General features: G+C 46.9%; 1 protein-coding gene across 1 annotated transcript in view; it reads right to left on the reverse strand.

The window, feature by feature from the left end:
• Window positions 1-21,189, reverse strand: part of LOC134611540 (hippocampus abundant transcript 1 protein-like) — a 92,560-nt gene that overhangs the window by 8,973 nt on the left and 62,398 nt on the right. Inside the window, exons 7-9 of the mRNA XM_063455502.1 lie at window positions 18,040-18,153; window positions 14,577-14,648; window positions 14,019-14,131 (exon numbers count right to left, since the gene is read on the reverse strand). Coding sequence (XP_063311572.1) covers window positions 14,019-14,131; window positions 14,577-14,648; window positions 18,040-18,153 — 299 coding nt within the window. The remainder of the gene's footprint in view (window positions 1-14,018; window positions 14,132-14,576; window positions 14,649-18,039; window positions 18,154-21,189) is intronic.

The raw sequence follows: 21,189 nt of genomic DNA on the forward strand, positions 1-21,189 counted from the left end.
CGCGCACAGTCACCGCAACGGGAGATGGAGGCCGCAAGTCAGGCAGACGAATCACTCCCATCCACACCAGCCAGATTCTCCCCAACACTGTCAGAGCCCCAGCAGCAGCAGCAAGGGGGTGAGTGGAGAGACATTCTCCCCAATCTGCTCCATAAATCTGACTTTGAAGCCCTATCAGACCGCCTGGGCCGTGTGGTCCGCGAGGAGGTAGCCCAACTGCGTGCTGACCTAGTGAACATGGAGGCACGCATGGCGGTAACAGAAACCGAGACCAAGGCGCTGAGAACAGACGTCGAGCAGACAAACACGGCAGTGATGAACCAGGAGGCTGATATAGCATACCTTACAACATGGGTCGACGACCTGGATAACCGTGGCCGCAGACTGAACCTGCGAGTCCGTGGGGTACGGGAGGGAGGCCCCTCGGAGAACGTACCGGAACTACTGAGGCAAATTTTCGCCCAAGTCCTGGGCGGCCAACACACGCCACGAATAGGTCTGGTCCGAGCGCACAGAGCTCTGAGACCCATGCCAGCACCAGAAGAACAACCCAGGGACATAATATGCTGCCTCGACAACTATCATCTCAAAGAAGAAATACTACGCACAGCCCGCCGCATGGGAAATGTCCGCATGGCAGGCCAAACTATCTCCATATACCAAGACTTATCCAGGTACACTCTACAAGCCAGGAGAGCCTTACGCCCAGTGACATCAGCCCTCCAACAGGCGGGAATCCAATATCGCTGGGGCTACCCGTTCTCACTTTCTGCAAGACACGGTCAGGACCAACTGTTCATAAGAAAGCCAGGTGATGTCCCAGGATTCCTACGTAGCCTAGGCCTCCCGCCACAACAGGTACCTGACTGGCTGGCGAGATCGTTTCTTCAGCAACCACCGGGACCACAACCACCACGCAGACCTAACGCAGGCCAACAAAGGCCCCAGCAACAGCAACAACGAGACGGGAACCAGGGCCCAGTGAGGAGGGAGCGGTAACCAAACACCAAGCAGCGCAGCCGGGGAACGGGTGTGGGGACATGGGAATCACTACACAGCTCAACGAAACCGTGAGTACAAGCAGTGGGTACAGACCAATTCATACTACACTTGTCAGCAAGCCGTGGGGAGGGGGACGGGGGAGCTAAGGGACGCAGGGGACACCAGCCACATCAGCTCCACACCGTGGGGGTTCCTGCATAAAGACGAACGAATGGCAACACCTATACCGCCAGATAAGGCGCAGGGGGGGCAGACGGGACACTTTGGGGAGGGGGACGGGCAGCCCAGCCACAGTGGGCAACGAAGATGGCGAGCAGCAGCACAAACAGATACGCAAACATCCCAGCAGAACTATTACCTGAGGTGCAACTCAGACAGACGCTTGGGTCCCACCTCATGTTGCAACACCAACTAACAACCCACAGGGGGAGGGAGAGGGGTTGGAACCTGAGGGACGGCACCTGAGATGGAGGGGGAGCGGGACCCATGGGGCACAAAAGCTGAGTCGAGCATAGGAAGGGTTCAGGGAAGGGAATGAAGGAAGCACGGCAAGAGCAGGAAGACGGGATGCACTCGAGACAGAAAGAGTGGCAGAAGGGGGGGTCGCAGGAAGGCAGAGGGGAGGGGGGAGGGTTGGCGCAGGGGGAAGAAACAATAATACAGACATGTAGGTTAACAACTGGGGGTGATAGGGGGAAGGAGGGGAGGGGGAAGAAAGGTGAAGGAGAGGGGGGGAAACGACAAGATAAAAGCTTCAAAACTTTCCCAAACACACGAGGGGGGGAGGGGAGGGGGGAGGGGGGGGGGAAAGGGAGGGGGAGGGGGGGGGAAGTACAAAAAGTTGACCCACATGCGCTCAGCCACTGAACACGGGGATACAGACCACGCGAATGGGTAGAGGCAAGCAAGAATCTAGGCAGACACCCGATCCTTACAGCCCAGGTCCCACGACACTTACAAGCAGAAAGAGGGAAACTGAGAATGGTATATATGTTATGTATATAAATTGTGTGACATTGCATTAAGATGTACTGCACGAAACGTTATGCTCATGACAAAATTTGTGGTACCCAGAGCACCAGACGGCGTACGCACACGACAAAACGGGACGCAACACAAGCTTAGGGAGGCGAACATGACAAAGCGTAAAACTCAGAGACCCAGACGAACCATAGCCACAACAGGGGGATAGTCCATACCGTGAGAAGCAACACATAGATGCCGGACCACCCACACGCTGAGCAGAAATTGACGTTAAGACGCAGGCCAGGAAACAATATAACCCCCCCATGTCACATGGTGTCCAATCCCCTAACTCCGAATAGACATGCACCACCAGCAGACTACAGAATAGCGACTCACCCCCACCCCACAACAATGATCAGCCCAGCCCAGACTGATCCTAAACTCAACAGCACGCAAGACCCAACCCCACACGGCACACCGTACCCAAGGCAATACAATTCAGAATCAGAAAAGCTGTAAGAGCGCGGCAGTAACAACACGCACACGGCACAGCGCACCGCGCACACACAGTATAAAACCCAACACACACAGAGAAACCGAGCAGACGCTACCAATACACAGCCACTTAGGAGACGAAGGATCACAGACTATTACCAGAACTAACTACTATTTACGACAAGCGGAGGGATAACCCACCACGGACGAACTACCCGACACCCCCACAGGTGTAGGACACAGAAACCCCCGATACTAGGGGGCCATACAACTCCCGGAAACGACCCAAGCCCACCAACTGGTGGAGCTACACGGTCAATCCACCGGGACGATTGTCCATTAACCTAAAATTCACAGTACTTCTACGGATTACGTAGACCCACACAGCACTAGCACAAGGAGAGACTAAACACAGAACCGCACCACACTATACAAACACACTAACCACAACCTCACCCTCCGCCCCCTCCTGCCTTTACCCTCCTATCCACCCCCTGCGGCTGCCCTGACGATGCCGACCGCCAGCCCCGACGGGTACACCCGGGAAGACCTGAGCATACTCTCCTACAATGTAAACGGCCTCAACGTCAGAGAGAAGCGCACAAGGCTCCTGAGAGACCTGAAACACTACAGGGCGTCGGTGGCATTTATCCAAGAAACGCACTTCCAAGAAGGCAGGGCGCCAGCCTTGAAAGACCGCAACTTTCGAACAGGGTACTTTAGTAACAACCCGGATAAAAGAACACTAGGAGTCTGCATACTCTTTTCAAACGGGACCCCATACAAGGAGATAGCCACCCTCAGGTGCAAACAAGGCAGATACCTTTTCACTAAAGGCACAATAGTAGATCAGACCTACACATTCGCCAACCTGTATGCTCCAAACACGAAACAGCACTACTTCCTCCGGAACGCCCTAAGCACCTTGATGAAATTCACGGAGGGCACCTTGATCATCGGGGGAGACTTGAACTTGGCACTGCACCCAGATCAGGACTCCACGTCACCACGCGGAACAACACCACACGACAAACACGCCAACACACTTCGCCTTCTACATGCCCACCAATTAGCAGACTGCTGGCGAGCACTGCACCCAACAACCAAGGACTACACCTTCTATTCACAGACACACTCGACATACACGAGATTGGACTACTTCCTGACGACACATCACAACCTGAACCTGCTCCGAGACGCAGAGATCCTACCAATGACCTGGTCAGATCACAGCCCAATACGAATGCGGCTCAAATCGCCATTATACAGACCCCGGCAAATGTCATGGAGACTAAATGAATCGATCCTTTCGGATGGGGTGGAAGCAGACAAGATCAGTAACACCATAAGAGAATACTTTCAAACCAATGAAACAGAGGAAGTGACACCGCTGACGTGCTGGGAAGCGCATAAAACGGTCGTCAGAGGCCGGATCATCGCCATATGCGCAGCCCGCAAGAGGGCGGCGATGCGGGAGACGCTCGAACTCAGCAAAGATATAGCAGTCCTGGAGGCCAGACACAAACGAACCCTCGACGCACAGACGTACAGAGACCTAATAGCCAAACGAACCCAACTTACAACACACCTCAACCGAGCCATCCAACGCTCATACCAACACTACAGACACATGATACATGAACATGGCGATAAATGCGGGAGACTGCTGGCAAACCTTCTGAAACAAAGAAAAACTCAATTATACATCCCCAAGATAAAAGATACGCAGCAACGACTTAAGCACCTCCCAGACCAGATAGCGACAGAATTCCACACCTACTACCAGGGCCTATATCACCTCCGGCGAGACGAACAGGGAAACCCACAACCGGACAAAATTGATGCCATACACAGATACCTGAATTCGGCACACATGCGGGAACTACAAGAGGCCGTCCGAGAAGCATTGGAAGCCCCCATCACATCGGAAGAACTGGCGTACGCGATGAAGAAGGCGAAGACGGGCAGAGCGCCGGGGCCGGACGGACTCCCTCTCCAATACTACAAAGTCTTCGCACAGGAGGTCGTTCCGAAACTGCTGCGAGCCCTGAACTCCATTCAAGAGGGGGCCACGCCAACGGCGCAGTTCACCTCGGCGAATATCACCCTGCTGCCGAAGGAAGGAAAAGACCCGACAGTGTGCCCAAGCTATCGCCCGATATCGGTACTAAACACCGATATTAAACTCCTTGCCAGTGTCATGGCGTCGCGGCTGGCGCCACTACTGCCGGCCACGATCCACCCGGACCAAACTGGATTCATCCCAGGCAGGGAGGTGAGGGACAACACGATCCGGGCCCTGAATATCATAGCACACGTCAGGACCCAGCAGCACGGAACCCTTCTTCTGTCCACGGACGCGGAGAAGGCGTTCGACCGGGTGGACTGGGATCTGCTGATGGAAACCCTCCACGCCATAGGAATAGGACCAAAATACAGCACCTGGACGAGGGCACTATACACCTGCCCGACGGCACGAATCAGGATCAACGGCGCACTGACAGACCCGTTCCAGATCCACAATGGGACCAGACAAGGCTGCCCGCTTTCGCCATTACTATTCGCGCTGACGCTGGAGCCATTCCTGAACAGGATCAGGCACAATGCGGACATCCAGGGGATCAAGATAGGGGACACACATCACAAAACACTAGCATATGCAGATGATATGCTATTCGTGGTCACGAACCCGCAAACCTCCCTACCAGCAATACAGAAAGAATTCGAGGAATACGGGCGGGTCTCCAACCTTAAAATCAATTACTCAAAATCAGAGATACTGAACTTGACCATCAAACACGCGGATAGACTGACCCTTCAGAGACAACACCCATACCGCTGGTGCGACCACCGCATGCGATATCTAGGGGTTTGGCTCACCACCAACCCGGCAGACCTGTACGCACAAAATTATCTCCCTATATTAAAAAAAGCGGTGGAGGAACTTCACGGATGGAATGCCCTCTACATTTCCTGGCTAGGGAGGATAAATGCGGTTAAGATGACACTACTGCCCAAGCTGCTGTTCGTGTTCCAGGCAGTACCGATCCAAGCCCCCCAAACATTCTTTAAGGCACTGAAGGCCGAGGTCCGCAAGTTTATATGGAAAGGCAGGTCCCCACGCATAGCACACAACCAGTTAATCCTACCTAAACTTCGAGGAGGCCTGGCACTCCCTGACTTTGAAAAATACTACCACGCCACACACCTAACACGAGTGGCCAGTTGGACGATAGCCAGCGGCACAAAACCATGGACCCAACTGGAATCCGACACCATCAATTGCGACCTTCGGACGCTACCCTGGATACCCGCGGCGGCATACAGAAGTAAACGCATCACCAACCCCTTCGTGGCGGCAACCATGAAGATCTGGCACAGGCAGGGGCTGAAACAATACCTAACGACAGACCCAGGTCCGCTGCTGCCACTGAGGGGCAACCCGGACTTCCCAGCGGGAGACCTTGGTCCCAGACCGGGCCCAACGGGCCACACGGCTATCCCCCGCATGAAGGACGTCCTTGTGCACCCGTTCAACATTCGGCCGTTAACAAAACTCTTCCCAGACAGACTACACACATTCTCCCATACGCTGGCCAGAGCACAGCTCTCCCAGTACGCCAGATCGATTCCACAAAAACCGTCCCTGACGAGGGAGACGACACAATTCGAACGAATCTGCATGCAAGACAAGGAAACACCCCGAGCTATCTCACAGATATATACCATACTGATCACCAGCAGATACATATTGGCGCCGCCTTGTATAAGGAATTGGGAGGAAGACCTTGACGAGCCCATGTCAGAGGCAGACTGGGACAAATGCCTCACCCTAGTACAAAAAACGCCTAGCTCCTCACGCCTACAAGAAAACTCCTACAAGATACTCACCAGATGGTATTTGACACCAACAACACTACACGCTAGGAACCCAGACATGCCAGACACCTGCTGGAGATGCGGGGAGGAAACAGGCACATTTTTACATATCTGGTGGTCATGCACACGGCTAACACCATTTTGGGACACGGTCAGGGACGTCATACGAGAGGTGTCAGACGAGATGCTCCCAAGAACCCCGGCAGCCTTCCTCCTCCATCATACCAACATGGCAATGCAAACATACAGCAGGTCCGTAGTACCGCGACTGCTAAACGCAGCCAAAGCTATAATCCCCATCTATTGGAAGCAGGGAAACGTACCCCCGATATCGCGGTGGGTGGAAGAGGTGGAAACCACCAGGAAATACGAAGATATAAAGGCAAACACCCCGAAGCTCAGAGACCGTTACATCTCACGCTGGTTTCACTGGCTGAGGATAACCACATCGAACGACTTTCAACTACGCCTAGTCCAGCAGTAACCGGGGGAGACGAGAGGAAGGAGAGAGCAGCAGGGGAAACCAGAGGGGGGGCGGAGGGGTGCGGCGGAGTGGAGCAGCAGCAGGGGAAGGAGCCACAAATGACCCCATACCCTTACACCAACCCACCATCCCCCACCAAACTTGGACCAGACCCACCACCATGTCACACAAGATGGACACGGCAGCGACACGCGACAGACAGACAGGGGAGAGACACCCCCCACTGAACATGTCGGACTAGAGACACTACACACACGATACAACCCAACACGAGGACACAAAGACCACGTCCCGGCCTAGATAAACAAACAACCGAGACGCAGAGAGAAATATACAAAAAGGCTACACACAAATACGTTACGACAATACTCTAAACAAACACACACACACGTACAGACACCAGACCCCAAACCAAACTCTCCGACAAATACGACCCACAGGATTGGGGCACACACACAGACCTACATAGAACGCACACTAAGACGCTAGCCATGTCAGCAAGCCGACTACGTTAAATACCAGACAGCACGACCAACTGTTCACATGCAACTGGAAATATGCGGGAGCACACAAATGTGCAATGGTCTAAAACGCATAACTAAGATATACTCTTCAGTTAATAGTTCTTTGTTCATTTTTCTTCTTCTTAACTCGCTACCTTTGTTATACTAGTTCAGTACAGAATATTCTTGTTTATCGATGTCCAACCCTGCAAAGCTTATATAAACTTAATACTTGTGAATACATGCCTACAATGACTCAATCGCCTCTGCGTAGGCAAATACATGATATTCAGACGAATCTGCAATATGTTTGCCCCATGCTAACTGAAACTTAAATACGCACGCCTCTGCGAAGGCGACTACCTGCTTAAACTGTTTTATACTTGAAACCTGCTTTTATGTTGTGATAACAATAAAAATATTTAAAACAAATTAAGGCCATATCCTGCCCAGGAGAGAGCTGACTAAAGCATTTTTTTCCATGCAAAACATTAACATACACTAAAGACCAATGTAATATCCTATAAACCTCGACTGCACATAGGGTAAAATCAGAGCCTTTCATTTTGGTCTAAGGGGTTTGATTAGTGGAGACTTTTCCTAATCTTGAACTGCTTACACGCTGCTGCTTAATTGTAAATGTGTGGTAGCTGCACAAAAAATGAAAATATCTTTTCATTTGCCCATTTTTAATTATTTGCATAATGCATTGCAAAACAAGGAATTGCTTCCAACACAGGGCATTCCTTTAAAAATCCTGTTTTCTGTCCAGTGCTTAACTTCCCTTTGAGGGGGGCGTGGCCGACTGCCGAAGTGGACGGACGCATGGAGTGAGAGCTCCCGGTCCGACACAGCCTAAAGCGTGGTTTAAAACAGCATTCGCACCCAACGGACAGCGGCACCCGGGTGAGCTAACCTGACAACACCCGACATGGCCCCTGCAAAGCAAACTAAGCTCACAGATTCGATCCGCCATGCTAAACGCGACCGACCGCGACTGGCGCAAGATGGCGGAGGTGAGGAGCTGGAAACAGCACAGGCCACAAACACTCACACTGAATGCAAGGAGCTGCACTACTGACGCTCCGGTCACTGAAAAGAAGTTATATGCCATGCTGCAGGACTTCAGACTTGTCCTGCAATCTGACTTAAAGAAAGCTACAAATGACATTAAAATGGAGATAGCTGAGCTGGGGGAAAGGACGAACAATCTAGAAGCACGCACTGACGATATATGTGCTGCACAAGATACCATGGCGGACACAGTCCAATCCCTATTAGAGGAACACCAATTCCTTAAAAGCAAAATCGCGGACATAGAAGATCGCTCACGGCGTAACAACATACGCTTTCGCGGCGTACCAGAAACCGTCACGAGGGACCAATTATCACAATTCCTCATGTCCCTATGCAAGTCACTGGTACCAAACATAGCAGATACTGAATGGCTCATGGACCGGGCCCACCGGTTACCGAAACCGCAAAATCTACGCCAAGACACGCCACGGGACATGGTAGTACGCTTTCACTACTACAGAACAAAGGACGCTCTGCTGCAAGCGGCAAGGAAGCTACCTAAGCTACCGGATCCATATGCTAATATCCAACTATTCGCAGACCTGTCGGCCATGACGATGAGCAGGCGCAGAGAATTCATTACAGTCACAAAGACTTTAAGAAACAACGATATACAGTACCGCTGGGGCTACCCAACGAAACTACTCGTATGGAGAAATGCCAAATCACACACCGTTAACGATCCGGAGGTGGGGATGCGACTGTTGAAAGAATGGGGACTGTTCCCGCTACAAGATCAAGACGCTTCGATCTCTAAATCACCGAAAAGACCACATGCAGAATGGCAGATGGCGGGCTCGCCACGCAGGAACGACTGAGACCTGGATCCTGCCCCTACTGTAACAAACCTGAACTTTATCACCAAATGTCAACCAAAAGACACTCTGCCTCTAAAATGCCATCATGCTAAGTACCGTGTAATGCAAATGGTTTGTGAGTATGACAAATATGACATGTTAATATTGTATGGAGTTTGCATGTTACGCCTAGGGTACCCCAGATGAGCAGAGTTCTAGGACGTAGATGATAACCTAATCATACAGGCAGGTAAACAGTAAGGGGCATATCACAAGCAACATGGGTGAGAACAAGACCGTTTAATGACAGGCTGTCACTCACTCGGCCCGTGTATATTGGTGCGACCCCAGGATGAGTAGTGTGAGGGGAATCACCTGCCCGCTCACACCTCATCCACGAAGAGCGCTGACACTCTTAATGGCGCTTTATATGTATTATAGTTATTCACTACCCATACCCTCTTCCTGTATTACTATTCCCCCCCCCCCCCGAACTCCCTCTGCTCTGGACCGGCCTCACACTGCTCAAAACGAGGTGCAAATGCCCCCACAAGGCCCCAACACCAGACAACATTACAACAGGACTATGGATGACTCCCTTGTAATATTTAATCTAAATGTTAAAGGTCTCAACAGTCCGCATAAAAGGAGATTGGCAATGGTAGAAATGGCCAAATCCAAGGCGGCAATTGTCAGCTTACAGGAAACACATTTTTGTGCTAAAAACCCACCCAAATTTTATACCAAATATTACCCCCAGAGCTACGATGCAATGTCCCCCACTAAGGCCAAAGGTGTCTCTATATATTTTCATAAAGATTGGGTATTCACTCTATCCAAAAAATTCGCGAGTCGAGATGGGAGGATACTGATACTAGTAGGCTCTTTAAATGGCCTGCTGATGACGATAGCATCTATATATGCACCAAACGTCAAACAAATGTCCTTCCTCACAAAGGTTTTTCGCAAAATTGACAGTATCAAAGCGGGTCACACAATCATATGTGGGGATTTTAACTGCACCCCAGATCCTGAGGTTGATATACAAAGGGAAGAGAATAAACCACCCCAACTCCACTCAGTATCACTAGGCCAACACCTTAGGAAATTAATGCATGAACACGACTTTTATGACACTTGGAGGGGTCTTAACCCGAGAGGCAGAGACTACACATACTATTCTGCAGTCCACAGGACCTACACTAGAATTGACCTCTGCTTACTAGACACTAGAACGCTGCCCTTTGCCACAAAGGCATCGATAGGTCCGATCACTTGGTCCGACCACGCCCCACATATCGTGACTATGCGCATACCATATCCAGCTAGAGGTAGGGGCACATGGCGACTGAACGACGGGCTACTAGACGTGCCAGATCACCTCCAGTGGCTTCAAACCCGAGTAGAGGAATACTTTACGACCCATGCTAATTGCCCAACGTCCACTACCATACAATGGCTGGCCCATAAGGCGGTCGTGAGAGGCGAACTGATTCAGATAGGAGCTAGGACAAAGCGCAATCACAAAACGTTGCTACACAATACAGAACAGGACCTGGCTAAGCTAGAAACCATCCACAAAGCAAATCCAAACAAATCCACACATAAGCAACTGATGGTACTCCGTAAACAGCTACATAACCTCCACCTAGCCACAACTGAACGACACTTACGTTTTTAAAAACAATCGCACTAAATGATGGGTAACAAGGTGGGTAGAATGCTGGCAAGGAAAGCGAAAAACGAAATTACAATCCAAAATCCCTTACATAACCTCAGATACTGGGGAGAAACTGTACAACCCCCAAGATATAGTGAACGAGCTAGCAAAATATTATGCCTCCTTATATCAACTAGAAACCGACTCTACTACACACCAACCTACAGATGACGAGATCTCTCGTTTACTAGATAGGGCACCTTTAGTCAGACTGACACAAGCACAACGCACTCAATTAGAGAGTCCCTTCACGCAAGACGAAGTGGAGACTGCAATCCTTTCTCTGCCCAAGCACAAAGCCCCCGGTCCCGATGGCTTATCCAACTACTATTATATAAAATTGACCAAACAATTAATCAACCCCCTCACCGCATTGTTTAACCATATCAAAGAGGTGGGAATCATGCCCAAAGAAATGCTAGAAGCGCACATCGTAACTCTCCCTAAACCCAACAAACCTCCCACACAGTGCGCAAACCTACGCCCGATTTCCCTTTTAAATGCGGACACCAAATTATACGCCAAGCTGATAGCTTCCAGATTAAAACAGATGCTTCCGGACCTTGTCTCGGAAGAACAAGCTGGCTTCGTACAGGGCCGGCAAGTAACACCAGACATTTTTTAAACCTGGTAGATTGGGCAAATGCCTCGCGGCAAGCGGGCCTTCTACTCGCGCTCGATGCCGAGAAGGGATTTGACCGTTTACACTGGAAATATGTTGCTTACACTTGCTAAAATGGGGTTCCCACCGGCTTTTCAATCTAGCATAATGGCACTGTATCATAGCCCTTCAGCTAGGGTGTTCAGCACTGGTTTCGTCTCCAATACATTCGACATCCGTAATGGCACCCGCCAAGGTTGTCCCCTTTCCCCTTTAATTTTCATTCTATGCTTGGAACCACTGGTCAGGATAATTAAGCAAGACTCTTCTATACATGGGTTACATACCCCGGGAGGCACCAAAAAACTTGCTCTATTTGCTGACGACATCTTGCTATTCATTACCAAACCAGAATCTTCTCTGCCCTCTCTTCTGGGCCTGTTGAAAGATTATGGCACCGTGTCGTATTACAAAAATAATATAGCCAAGACGCAAGCTCTACCAATTAATTTGCCAAAAGCTGTAGCAGACACTTTAACACTGCATCATTCTTTTGACTGGCGCACTACCTCTCTCCAATACCTGGGAGTAAAACTCACCAAATCCCCTCACAAATTAACCAAAGAAAATCACTACCCTATGCTTAAACACATTACGTCTACCCTTGACAAATGGGTGGGAATGGATGCTTCATGGCTAGGTCGTATCAACCTGATTAAAATGATGATAATGCCGCATATCCTTTATCTCTTTAGAACCTTACCCATTTCTCTCCCAAATTTACTGCTCAAACAATTCCAAAGCACTGTCAATGCGCACGTATGGAAGAGAAAACCCCCAAGAGTAGCCAAGGGCTGTATGGGTATCCCATACAGTAAGGGTGGGTTAGGTGTACCTGACATAACAGCTTACTACAAAGCATCCTTTCTGGCACAAGGGATAAGACTCATTAGGGAATATAACTCCCCCCACGACCCATTATAGATGTCTTTAGAAAATGCATGCCTGGACACAAAAGACATCGTTCACTACTTGTGGACATGCTAGTCGCCTCGGACACCTGCGGGCCCAAATCTACACTGCACGAACATTATGCTCAGAGCGTGGAAGGTCTGGAGCCCATTGGTGTTGGACCCGACACAACCTCTTAAAAGAGCTCCACTATCGACACTGGCAGTCTATTCCCCAGGCATACAAGTGGGGAAATGGGTGACCAAGGGAGCCAGGGTGGTCGGCGACCTCATGAAGGGGGGCAAGATAAAACCATTCCCAGAACTGCAAGCTGACCTAGGACTAGACTCGAGAGATCTATATACCTAAGGATTAAAAACATATTACAAACCTGAAGTAAACAGACAGTCATTGGGAAGATAACTCCTGCGTTCACCCCAGGCCAAATATCTTTGTCCAAATTTGCAAAACCCCTCTCCCTATGTTACAATGCGATCATCACAAACAATATCCCTGACAAACTGCAATATATGACGAAATGGGAGAGGGAGATGGGCTACCAGGTCCCCCAGGAGGAATGGCAGTTAGCAATGGAGAACACAAAAAAAGCATCAAGTGGCCTCTCGCTGTGGAAAGCCTACTGCAAAGTAAATATGAGATGGTACTTAGTCCCACAGAGGTTAGCGGGATTGTATAAAGGAGTTACGGACATGTGCTGGAGATGTGAGGCATGCACTGGCAACATGCTCCACATTTTCTGGTCATGCCCTTCTTTGCAGAGTTATTGGAAACAGATCCAAACCCTAATCTCTCACAAGACCGGCATTTGTATACCCCTGCATCCAGACAAATACCTGCTCCACACTATGCAAGATCTAAGTACACACCCCCACAAGAAAGTGGTTATAAACATTCTTACGGTAGCAAAAATAGCGCTAGCCGGTAACTGGAAATGCAAGCAAGCCCCTCAATTAGATTTGGTAATAGCCAAAATGGACACAATTAGTGCATACGAGAAGATGGCATATAAATTAACAGGACACTTGGCGAAATATGAAATAGAGTGGGCAAGCTGGCTGAACACCTAGGTATCACATAGGTATCACTCGATATATTAGGCCACAAAGACCAGTTGGACCAAGGGGTAATAACGTTCACTCTAATATGTCACGCACACTAAAACGCTATGCTTTCTAATGTCGAACTATTGTGGAAGAGTCCAGGGCTCCTCCATCCCTTCCCCCCCCCTTTCTTCTGTACCCTGCCCCCCCCCCAGTTAGTATTAAACTCGTTAAATTGCAATAAGCTGATGTATGCATCACATCAAGATCTGCATGATGGGTATCTGCATTGCCATGTGAAAATTGTAATTATTATGTACGCATAATGTTCCCATCTATGTAACGTAATATGCATAAAATGATATGTGTTGCAAATATGCACACGATAAATGAGAAAAACTTCCCTTTGCTCTTTTATGAGCTTTTTCTACAAGGAGCTTCACTACAGTCTCCAAGTCAATCCAAAATATCATGTCACTCACCACTGCTGAGAGCCAAAGCCATACCAGGCCAGTTGTAAAATCTGGAAGCCAAGTCCTAGCAAGATTGTGTTTTTATTCCCAATGGATCTCATAAGAACCCCTAAAACCACAGTCTAGGGAGAATTGGAAGAAAATGTAAATTAGTACATGTGAGCTAATCATTTAACAAAAAAACAACCATGGCCACTCAGCCTTTTCTGTGTGCTCAATGTGTAAACAAAACACACATTTGGTTAAGAAGATGTAGGTAGCTAGACTTTAACATCTTAAGTAAAAAAAAACACATTCTTCAAATCGCAGCAGATACCATGGAAAAATGTGGTATCCCTATATTGACCAAATGAATGTGAAATATCTCAGAAACGCTGCAGTCTGATGAAAAAGAAATCATATGTTAAACATATTTTGCACTCAATACCCACAATATAATAATTCTACTCAAATCCAGTTCCATAGCACAGAGAAGAATAAATGTTATATTGTGCTTAATATATCATGCTATATCATGCTTAATACTCTCCTAAATCCCCGAGTGTGCACCACGAGCATATGACTCACCTGAGCCAAGATTGACAATATTCCAACCACACCAATAAAGGCAGCTACTGTTTCTGAAGTGAATCCAATGACCTGTTGAGTAAAGTAATAATTTACATGTATGGTTTTGTTTTGTGTCAGTCATATGCTAAAAGGTAATGCAAACATGAACAGGGACCTCTATCTTTTGTTACTTTTTCATAATGGCCAAATAAAGTCCAGTTGGAAACATTGTTAGTGTCTAGTCCTAAAAGATGCATCACATCTTGACATAGGCGCTTAAAGCGGCACTGTCATGCCAAACTTACATATTCCCAATCGATTCCTCTTCTCTCCCTCTGTCAGGATCTGTTCTTCATTTCTTCCTGTCTGCTCTAGTTTTCTTTAAAACATAAGACAACGTAGGGACTACTTTGTCTTATGTATATTTCCTACGCTTGACCAGCAGAGGTGCAAAGTGTGCTCAGTTTCCTGTGGTGAGAGAAATTTTCCCCCAATTCTTACATTTCCTCCGTGATGTCGCGATGCTTCCGGTCAGTATTCCCGAACGCCCTGTCATTTAGGCAGAACGCCGGTAAAACTACCAAATTTCATCCTAACAGAATGAGAACAGTTTCTCCATTTGTGTTAGGATGCAATTTGAGACTTTGTTCGGATCGGAATTCGTATGAATGAAATTCCGCTTCATGCCGCGGCTGCGTCTTGCAGCCTCATGGTAGATAAATCCCTAATTCCCACTGAATTAGGGTGCGATCTATCAAAAGGCTGAAAGACCTAAAATGGCCTTTCAGACAAATTTACTAATACCAAGTAAAGATTACTTATTAGTAAATTCTGTCCCTACTCGCTATATTGTGAGTAGGGGCATGTTTAGTAAACAGTGGCTGCTCACTGTTGTAAAAAACAAACCCTAGTGTCCCCCCTCCAGAGCGGGGGCTGTTAAACTGAGGGGGGTGCGGTGTATTGCAGGTATTTAGTTTTATTGTCGTCGTCCCGCTCACTAGGTAGGGCTTCATTTTATTGGGCGGGGCGGGTGGTGGTTACTAGGGGCTCGAGGACCCCTAGTCACTGGAAGTTTAAGGCTCATGGGTGGGGGCCGGACAATAGGTCCCCCCCCCTCCCCCCCATTTTCATTTAGGGCCCCACCCTCCGCTCATGGGTGGGAGGAAAATAGGTCCCTCCCATTTTCATTTAGGCCCCCCATTATTGTAATTTAGGTCCCCAATTCGCCGCTCATGGGTGGAGGCCCGAAAATAGGTCCCCCCGCCACTCATTGGGTGAGTGTCCGTGGGGACAATAGGCCACCAATTTTCATTCAGGGCTCCCCCCCATTCTGATGAATGGATGAAATTCCCGTTCGCATGCCCAAGTGTTTAACTGGGCATGCGCAAAAATTTCACAGCGCTATCTAGTGTTGGCAGATGGTGTCCCACAGGGACTTCATCTATCCACACAAAGATGGCGGCGCCCAGGGCCTAGTTCCGGGCAGAAAATAAAGATTTAAAAAAAATAGGTAACATGGGGGTCTTAGGGGCATTTGGGACTAACTAGGGGGACAATTAGATGAAGTGGAGTCAGGAGGGGATATATATATATATATATATATATATATATACACACACACAGGACATAGGAAGAGCACTCCAGAGGTCTTATTCAAAGGTATTTATTCGGTGAGAAAAATCAATCGACGTTTCGACCATACGGTCTTTATCAAGATATCTTGATAAAGACCGTATGGTCGAAACGTCGATTGATTTTCTCACCGAATAAATACCTTTGAATAAGACCTCTGGAGTGCTCTTCCTATGTCCTGTATATATACCTACGCTTTGCAGCACCGAGGCTTTTTTTGCAAGTGAATCAACTTTAAGGTAGAGTGCCAGACTTTGAATATATATATATATATATATATATATATATATATATATATATATATATATATATATTAAAAAAAAAAAAGGATTCGGCCATGACAGTGTCACTTGAAAGAAGAGCAATTTTAAAATCCTGTGCTTTGCTTACCGTATATACTAGAGTATAAGCTGACCCGAATATAAGCCGAGGCCCCTAATTTTACCCCAAAAAACTGGGAAAACTTATTGACTCGAGTATAAGACTAGGGTGGGAAATGCAGCAGCTACTGGTAAATTTCTAAATAAAATTAGATCCTAAAAAAATTATATTAATTGAATATTTATTTACAGTGTGTGTATGAGTGCAGCGTGTGTGTATGAGTGCAGCGTGTGTGTATGAGTGCAGCGTGTGTGTATGAGTGCAGCGTGTGTGTATGAGTGCAGCGTGTGTGTATGAGTGCAGCGTGTGTGTGCATGTGTGTATGAGTATGTGTGCAGTGTGAGTATGTGTGCAGTGTGTGTATGAATGCAGTGTGTGTGTGTGTGTGTGTGTGTTGCAGAGCCTTGGTGGGGAGTGGGCAATTTTTTTTTTTTATATTTTTTTATGATTAATTTTTATTATTTTATTTTATTTAATTATTTTTTATTATTATTTTAATATTTATTTTTTATTATTTTATTTGTAATATTTATTTTTTTTCGTCCCCCCTCCCTGCTTTATACATAGCAGGGAGGGGGGCTCCTTCCCTGGTTGTCTAGTGGCATTGGTAGTTCAGTGGGGGGGCTGTGGGGGCTGTCGGAGAGTTTACTTACCTCTCCTGCAGCTCCTGTCAGCTCTCTCCTCCTCTGCGCCGGTCCGTTCAGCACCTCTATCAGCTCACACTGTAAGTCTCGCGAGAGCGCTTACACTGGGAGCTGACCGAGGTGCTGAACGGACGGCGCGGAGGAGGAGAGAGCTGACAGGAGCTGCAGGAGAGGTAAGTAAACTCTCCGACAGCCCCCACAGCCCCTGTCTGTATTATGGCAATGCAAATTGCCATAATACAGACTATTGACTCGAGTATAAGCCGAGTTGGGGTTTTTCAGCACAAAAAATGTGCTGAAAAACTCGGCTTATACTCGAGTATATACGGTATATTTAAATGCTTGTAGTTTGACATATCAAATACTTCTGCTATTAAGTTTCACAGATGATAATAAACAAACATTTCGGGTACAACCCTTTTTCAATGCACCATGTCACCATAAACGTTTGTTTATTATTTTGTCCTCCAATAAATTTTGGTAGCACTTTGTTTGTGCACATAGCAACATTTTGCGCAGTCTCTATATGTTTGATTTGTACTGTGGATTGTCACTGTTTCAGCAATGAGAGGCTTTGCTGCATTTGTGAGTACTATTTTTTCAGATTTTTTTTTGCTATATCTGGATTTTTTTATCCACTTCCTCATACCTTGTTTTGTGAGAAATAATCCAAATCATGTATATTGTATTAAAATTGAAACTAAAATTCCATAATTTCAGTTACACAAGTCATGGAAAAACAAATCACTAAGGGAAATCTACACTGTTAAGGCCCTTATATGTGTTTAAAACCTATAGTACACATGCAGTTTTTCCATGCTTACCTGTCGCAGGTAGAGAAAGAAGCTTGAGTACTGTCCGGCCTCAGGAAGGTAAGACAAAAATACAGTGATACAGATAAGCAGCACAGTAGAGTCTTGGCCCACTTTTCGCAATGACTGGAGAATGGATGGGAAAAAAAGAAAATAAATAAATCATTGGCAACTATAAATTACATCTCAATATCCATAATGCTATATTCAATTTTACGACAATCTTTCTTAAATCAGTTTCATTACGAATCAAAGATAAAGGAATACAGTAGGTACAAGGTTGACATTAATTCAGCAAAAACAAATGTAAGAAAGGCTAGACTTGATGGACGCGTGTCTTTTAAGCTATGTAAATGTATGACCTGAAGGGAACAAAACAAGATGACATGCCATGTCGATCTCTACAGGAGAACCACACTGAAAGCAAAGCCCCATAAACGGGTAGAAGTTCAGTAAGTTCGGCGCCACATGCCACTTCTTCAATCAAACCAAGACTGGCAGTTCCAAGTCAATGCAATGTAGGGTATTCAGTCTAACATGGCAATATGTTACAAGGAATAAGTGAGTGGCTAAGTAAAACAATTTGTATAGGAGTCCCATCCAGTTGTTTGGGGAGTTTCAAAATCTCTAAACACCACTGAGGCCCTTGATCTTCCCATATAAAAAGACCCCTGCCAAAATAAGCAGTGGGTATTTTGATCTGTATCATCTGCAGCAAGTAGAGAACATGAGGAAGCAGATTCATCTTAATCACATTAAGGCGCCCAAACCAGGAAACAAAGTTTACTCCATAACATAAAGGGAGATGAAAAAGTCTCTATAGGTACATTCCACCCCTTTTGCCTTTCAATAATATGGCCGCCTTCTATTTACACTCCACTCTACCAAGATAGTCCCCACACCCCTATTCACGCTATTTGTAGCGTTCTGATCACGTCATTCATTTTGGACATGATAAGGACTACATTTCCCTCTATGCCCAGCAAATACACAGTGCATTATGTAGATCCCACCCATCCGCCCGCCTTATTGGTTTATAATGGCCGCGCCATCGCGACCTTTCACCTGCCATTACACCACCTAATTTCTTCCCTCCCTCACTAAAAGTTTATTTCTTTCTATCTCCCCTAGGTCATATGTAGACTCAGTACTACCCTATACTATTAAAACCATTATTTTTTACTGTTCTAACTTGTCCACCTGTTATATGTGTAAACGAAGGTCATGTGACCAGGACTACATTTCCCTGCATTCCCAGCGAATACACACGGCATTATGCTGACCCCGCCCACCTTATTGGTTTAAAAATGCCCGCGCCCTCACGACCTTTAACCCTTCATTTCACAACCTAATTTCTTCCCTCCCTTGCATAAAAGTCTATTTCTTTTTATATCCCTCAGGTCATATGCGAGTTTAGTACTACCCTATACTACTAAAATATAAAAAACATTTTTTTTTTTATTTATTTATTTTCACTATTTTAATATGTCCACCTATCATATGTATAATTGAAAGTCATGTGACCGCAGTCACGTGGTAATGACGCCATTTTGGCGCCAATCTTTAAAATTAATTGCAAATTAGCTGTCTATATAATGTGAATAGCCAGGATTATTTACTCTACACTTGAAAAAGCCTACTGTTTGGCGAAACGCGTTGTATATTTTTACTTTGTTTTTAATTAAAGTATTTTGTGACTACCACTTATCTTTGGTTAGTACATTTACTTTATATGTTGCTGTTTTATCCTGGCTGATTTTTTTTTAACAAGATCCAGTACTTCAAAAGAAATCCCTGGTGGGGATTGTGGCGAAACCAACCTCGCCACTGGGCCCTGGAGAAGCCTGTTTGCTAGCCTCCTACCTGCCGACTATGGCCCCTGGGTTATTTGGGGCATATTGTACTTTATATTGCTGCTACTGGCCCTTTAAAATCAGCAATGGATATATTGGGACTTTTGGGACTACTGTCCCTTTAAGACTGTGGAGCATATTCCAGTATACTGCCTTTAATATTACATATGTATTTATGTGTTGAGTTTAACCTGGGATATGTATGCAGCATTCACCTGATTGTTCGGTAGAATCACTCCATTCATTATATTGAGTGAAACTACCGAACAACCAGACCACCCAGGACTAAGTGTGCCTCCAATTACAGTTTGCAACAATGTTGCAAACGGGTAATTGGCAATTAGTGTAATGTATTCTTTGTCCTCTGGGTGGCCGCCATTCGGGAAACAAACACGTGGCGGCGGCCATCTTAAACTACCGAACAGCGGTGTTTTGCCGTCGAGTGTCTGGAACTAAAATCGGACACTTGACTAGGCAAACACCGCTGAGACCTCCATACTTCCAGAAATTCGTATAGAAACTACCGAATGACCCGCCGTTCGGTAGAAAGAACCCCACAAACAAGGGAATTCATTCAAACCCTCTCCAGGCTCTATAACACAGGCAATTCGCCTGTTTTCATTCCCTTGTTTGTGACCGACCGCAGGGCCAAAATGCATGGAACTGTTTTCGGATACTTTACCCATGCGGTCGGTCAAATCTTTGGAACCTCATATCTCCCGAACTGTTCATCCGAATGACTTGAATTTTGGATATGTTGTCCCCCTGAATAAGGGCTATCCAGCGATGCTGGATTTAAAGGTGTACCCCCGGGTTTTGGGGTACATCCAGAACTTGGCTGAAAAAGTGTACCGGATAATTGAGTTTAATGTTATCTGAGGGGAGGGGATGTGTGGGCTGAACCATGTATGTGATTGGTTATTTTATGCCTCCCCCTGGGTGTGGCCTGTATGTGGATTAGTGTAATAAAAGCCAGGCTGGATGAGCCAGTCCAGAGTTCCTGTTTTACCCTCAAAGTGATGTGTCGTCTCATTATTGGGGGGAAGGATTTATTGCATGCTGTTCCAGTTGACTGCTAGGAGTACAAGCCTATTCGTATGGTTCATATGCAATGGTCTACAGCATTCATACGCTTGGGAGAATTTAAAGGTTTCTTGGATTCGGTGATTATGGTGTCTGCCAGAGTGCTTGGAGTCCTCAGGAAGCACTAGGAGCATCCTTTAACGGAGGTACTCAGTCGGGGTGCCAGGCGATCCGTTACATTGGTGGCAAGCGGTGGGATGGCGTCCTAGTGTGAGGTAAAGCAGCT

The sequence above is a fragment of the Pelobates fuscus genome, chromosome 5 (genome assembly GCF_036172605.1).
Source record: "Pelobates fuscus isolate aPelFus1 chromosome 5, aPelFus1.pri, whole genome shotgun sequence".
NCBI lineage: Eukaryota > Metazoa > Chordata > Amphibia > Anura > Pelobatidae > Pelobates > Pelobates fuscus.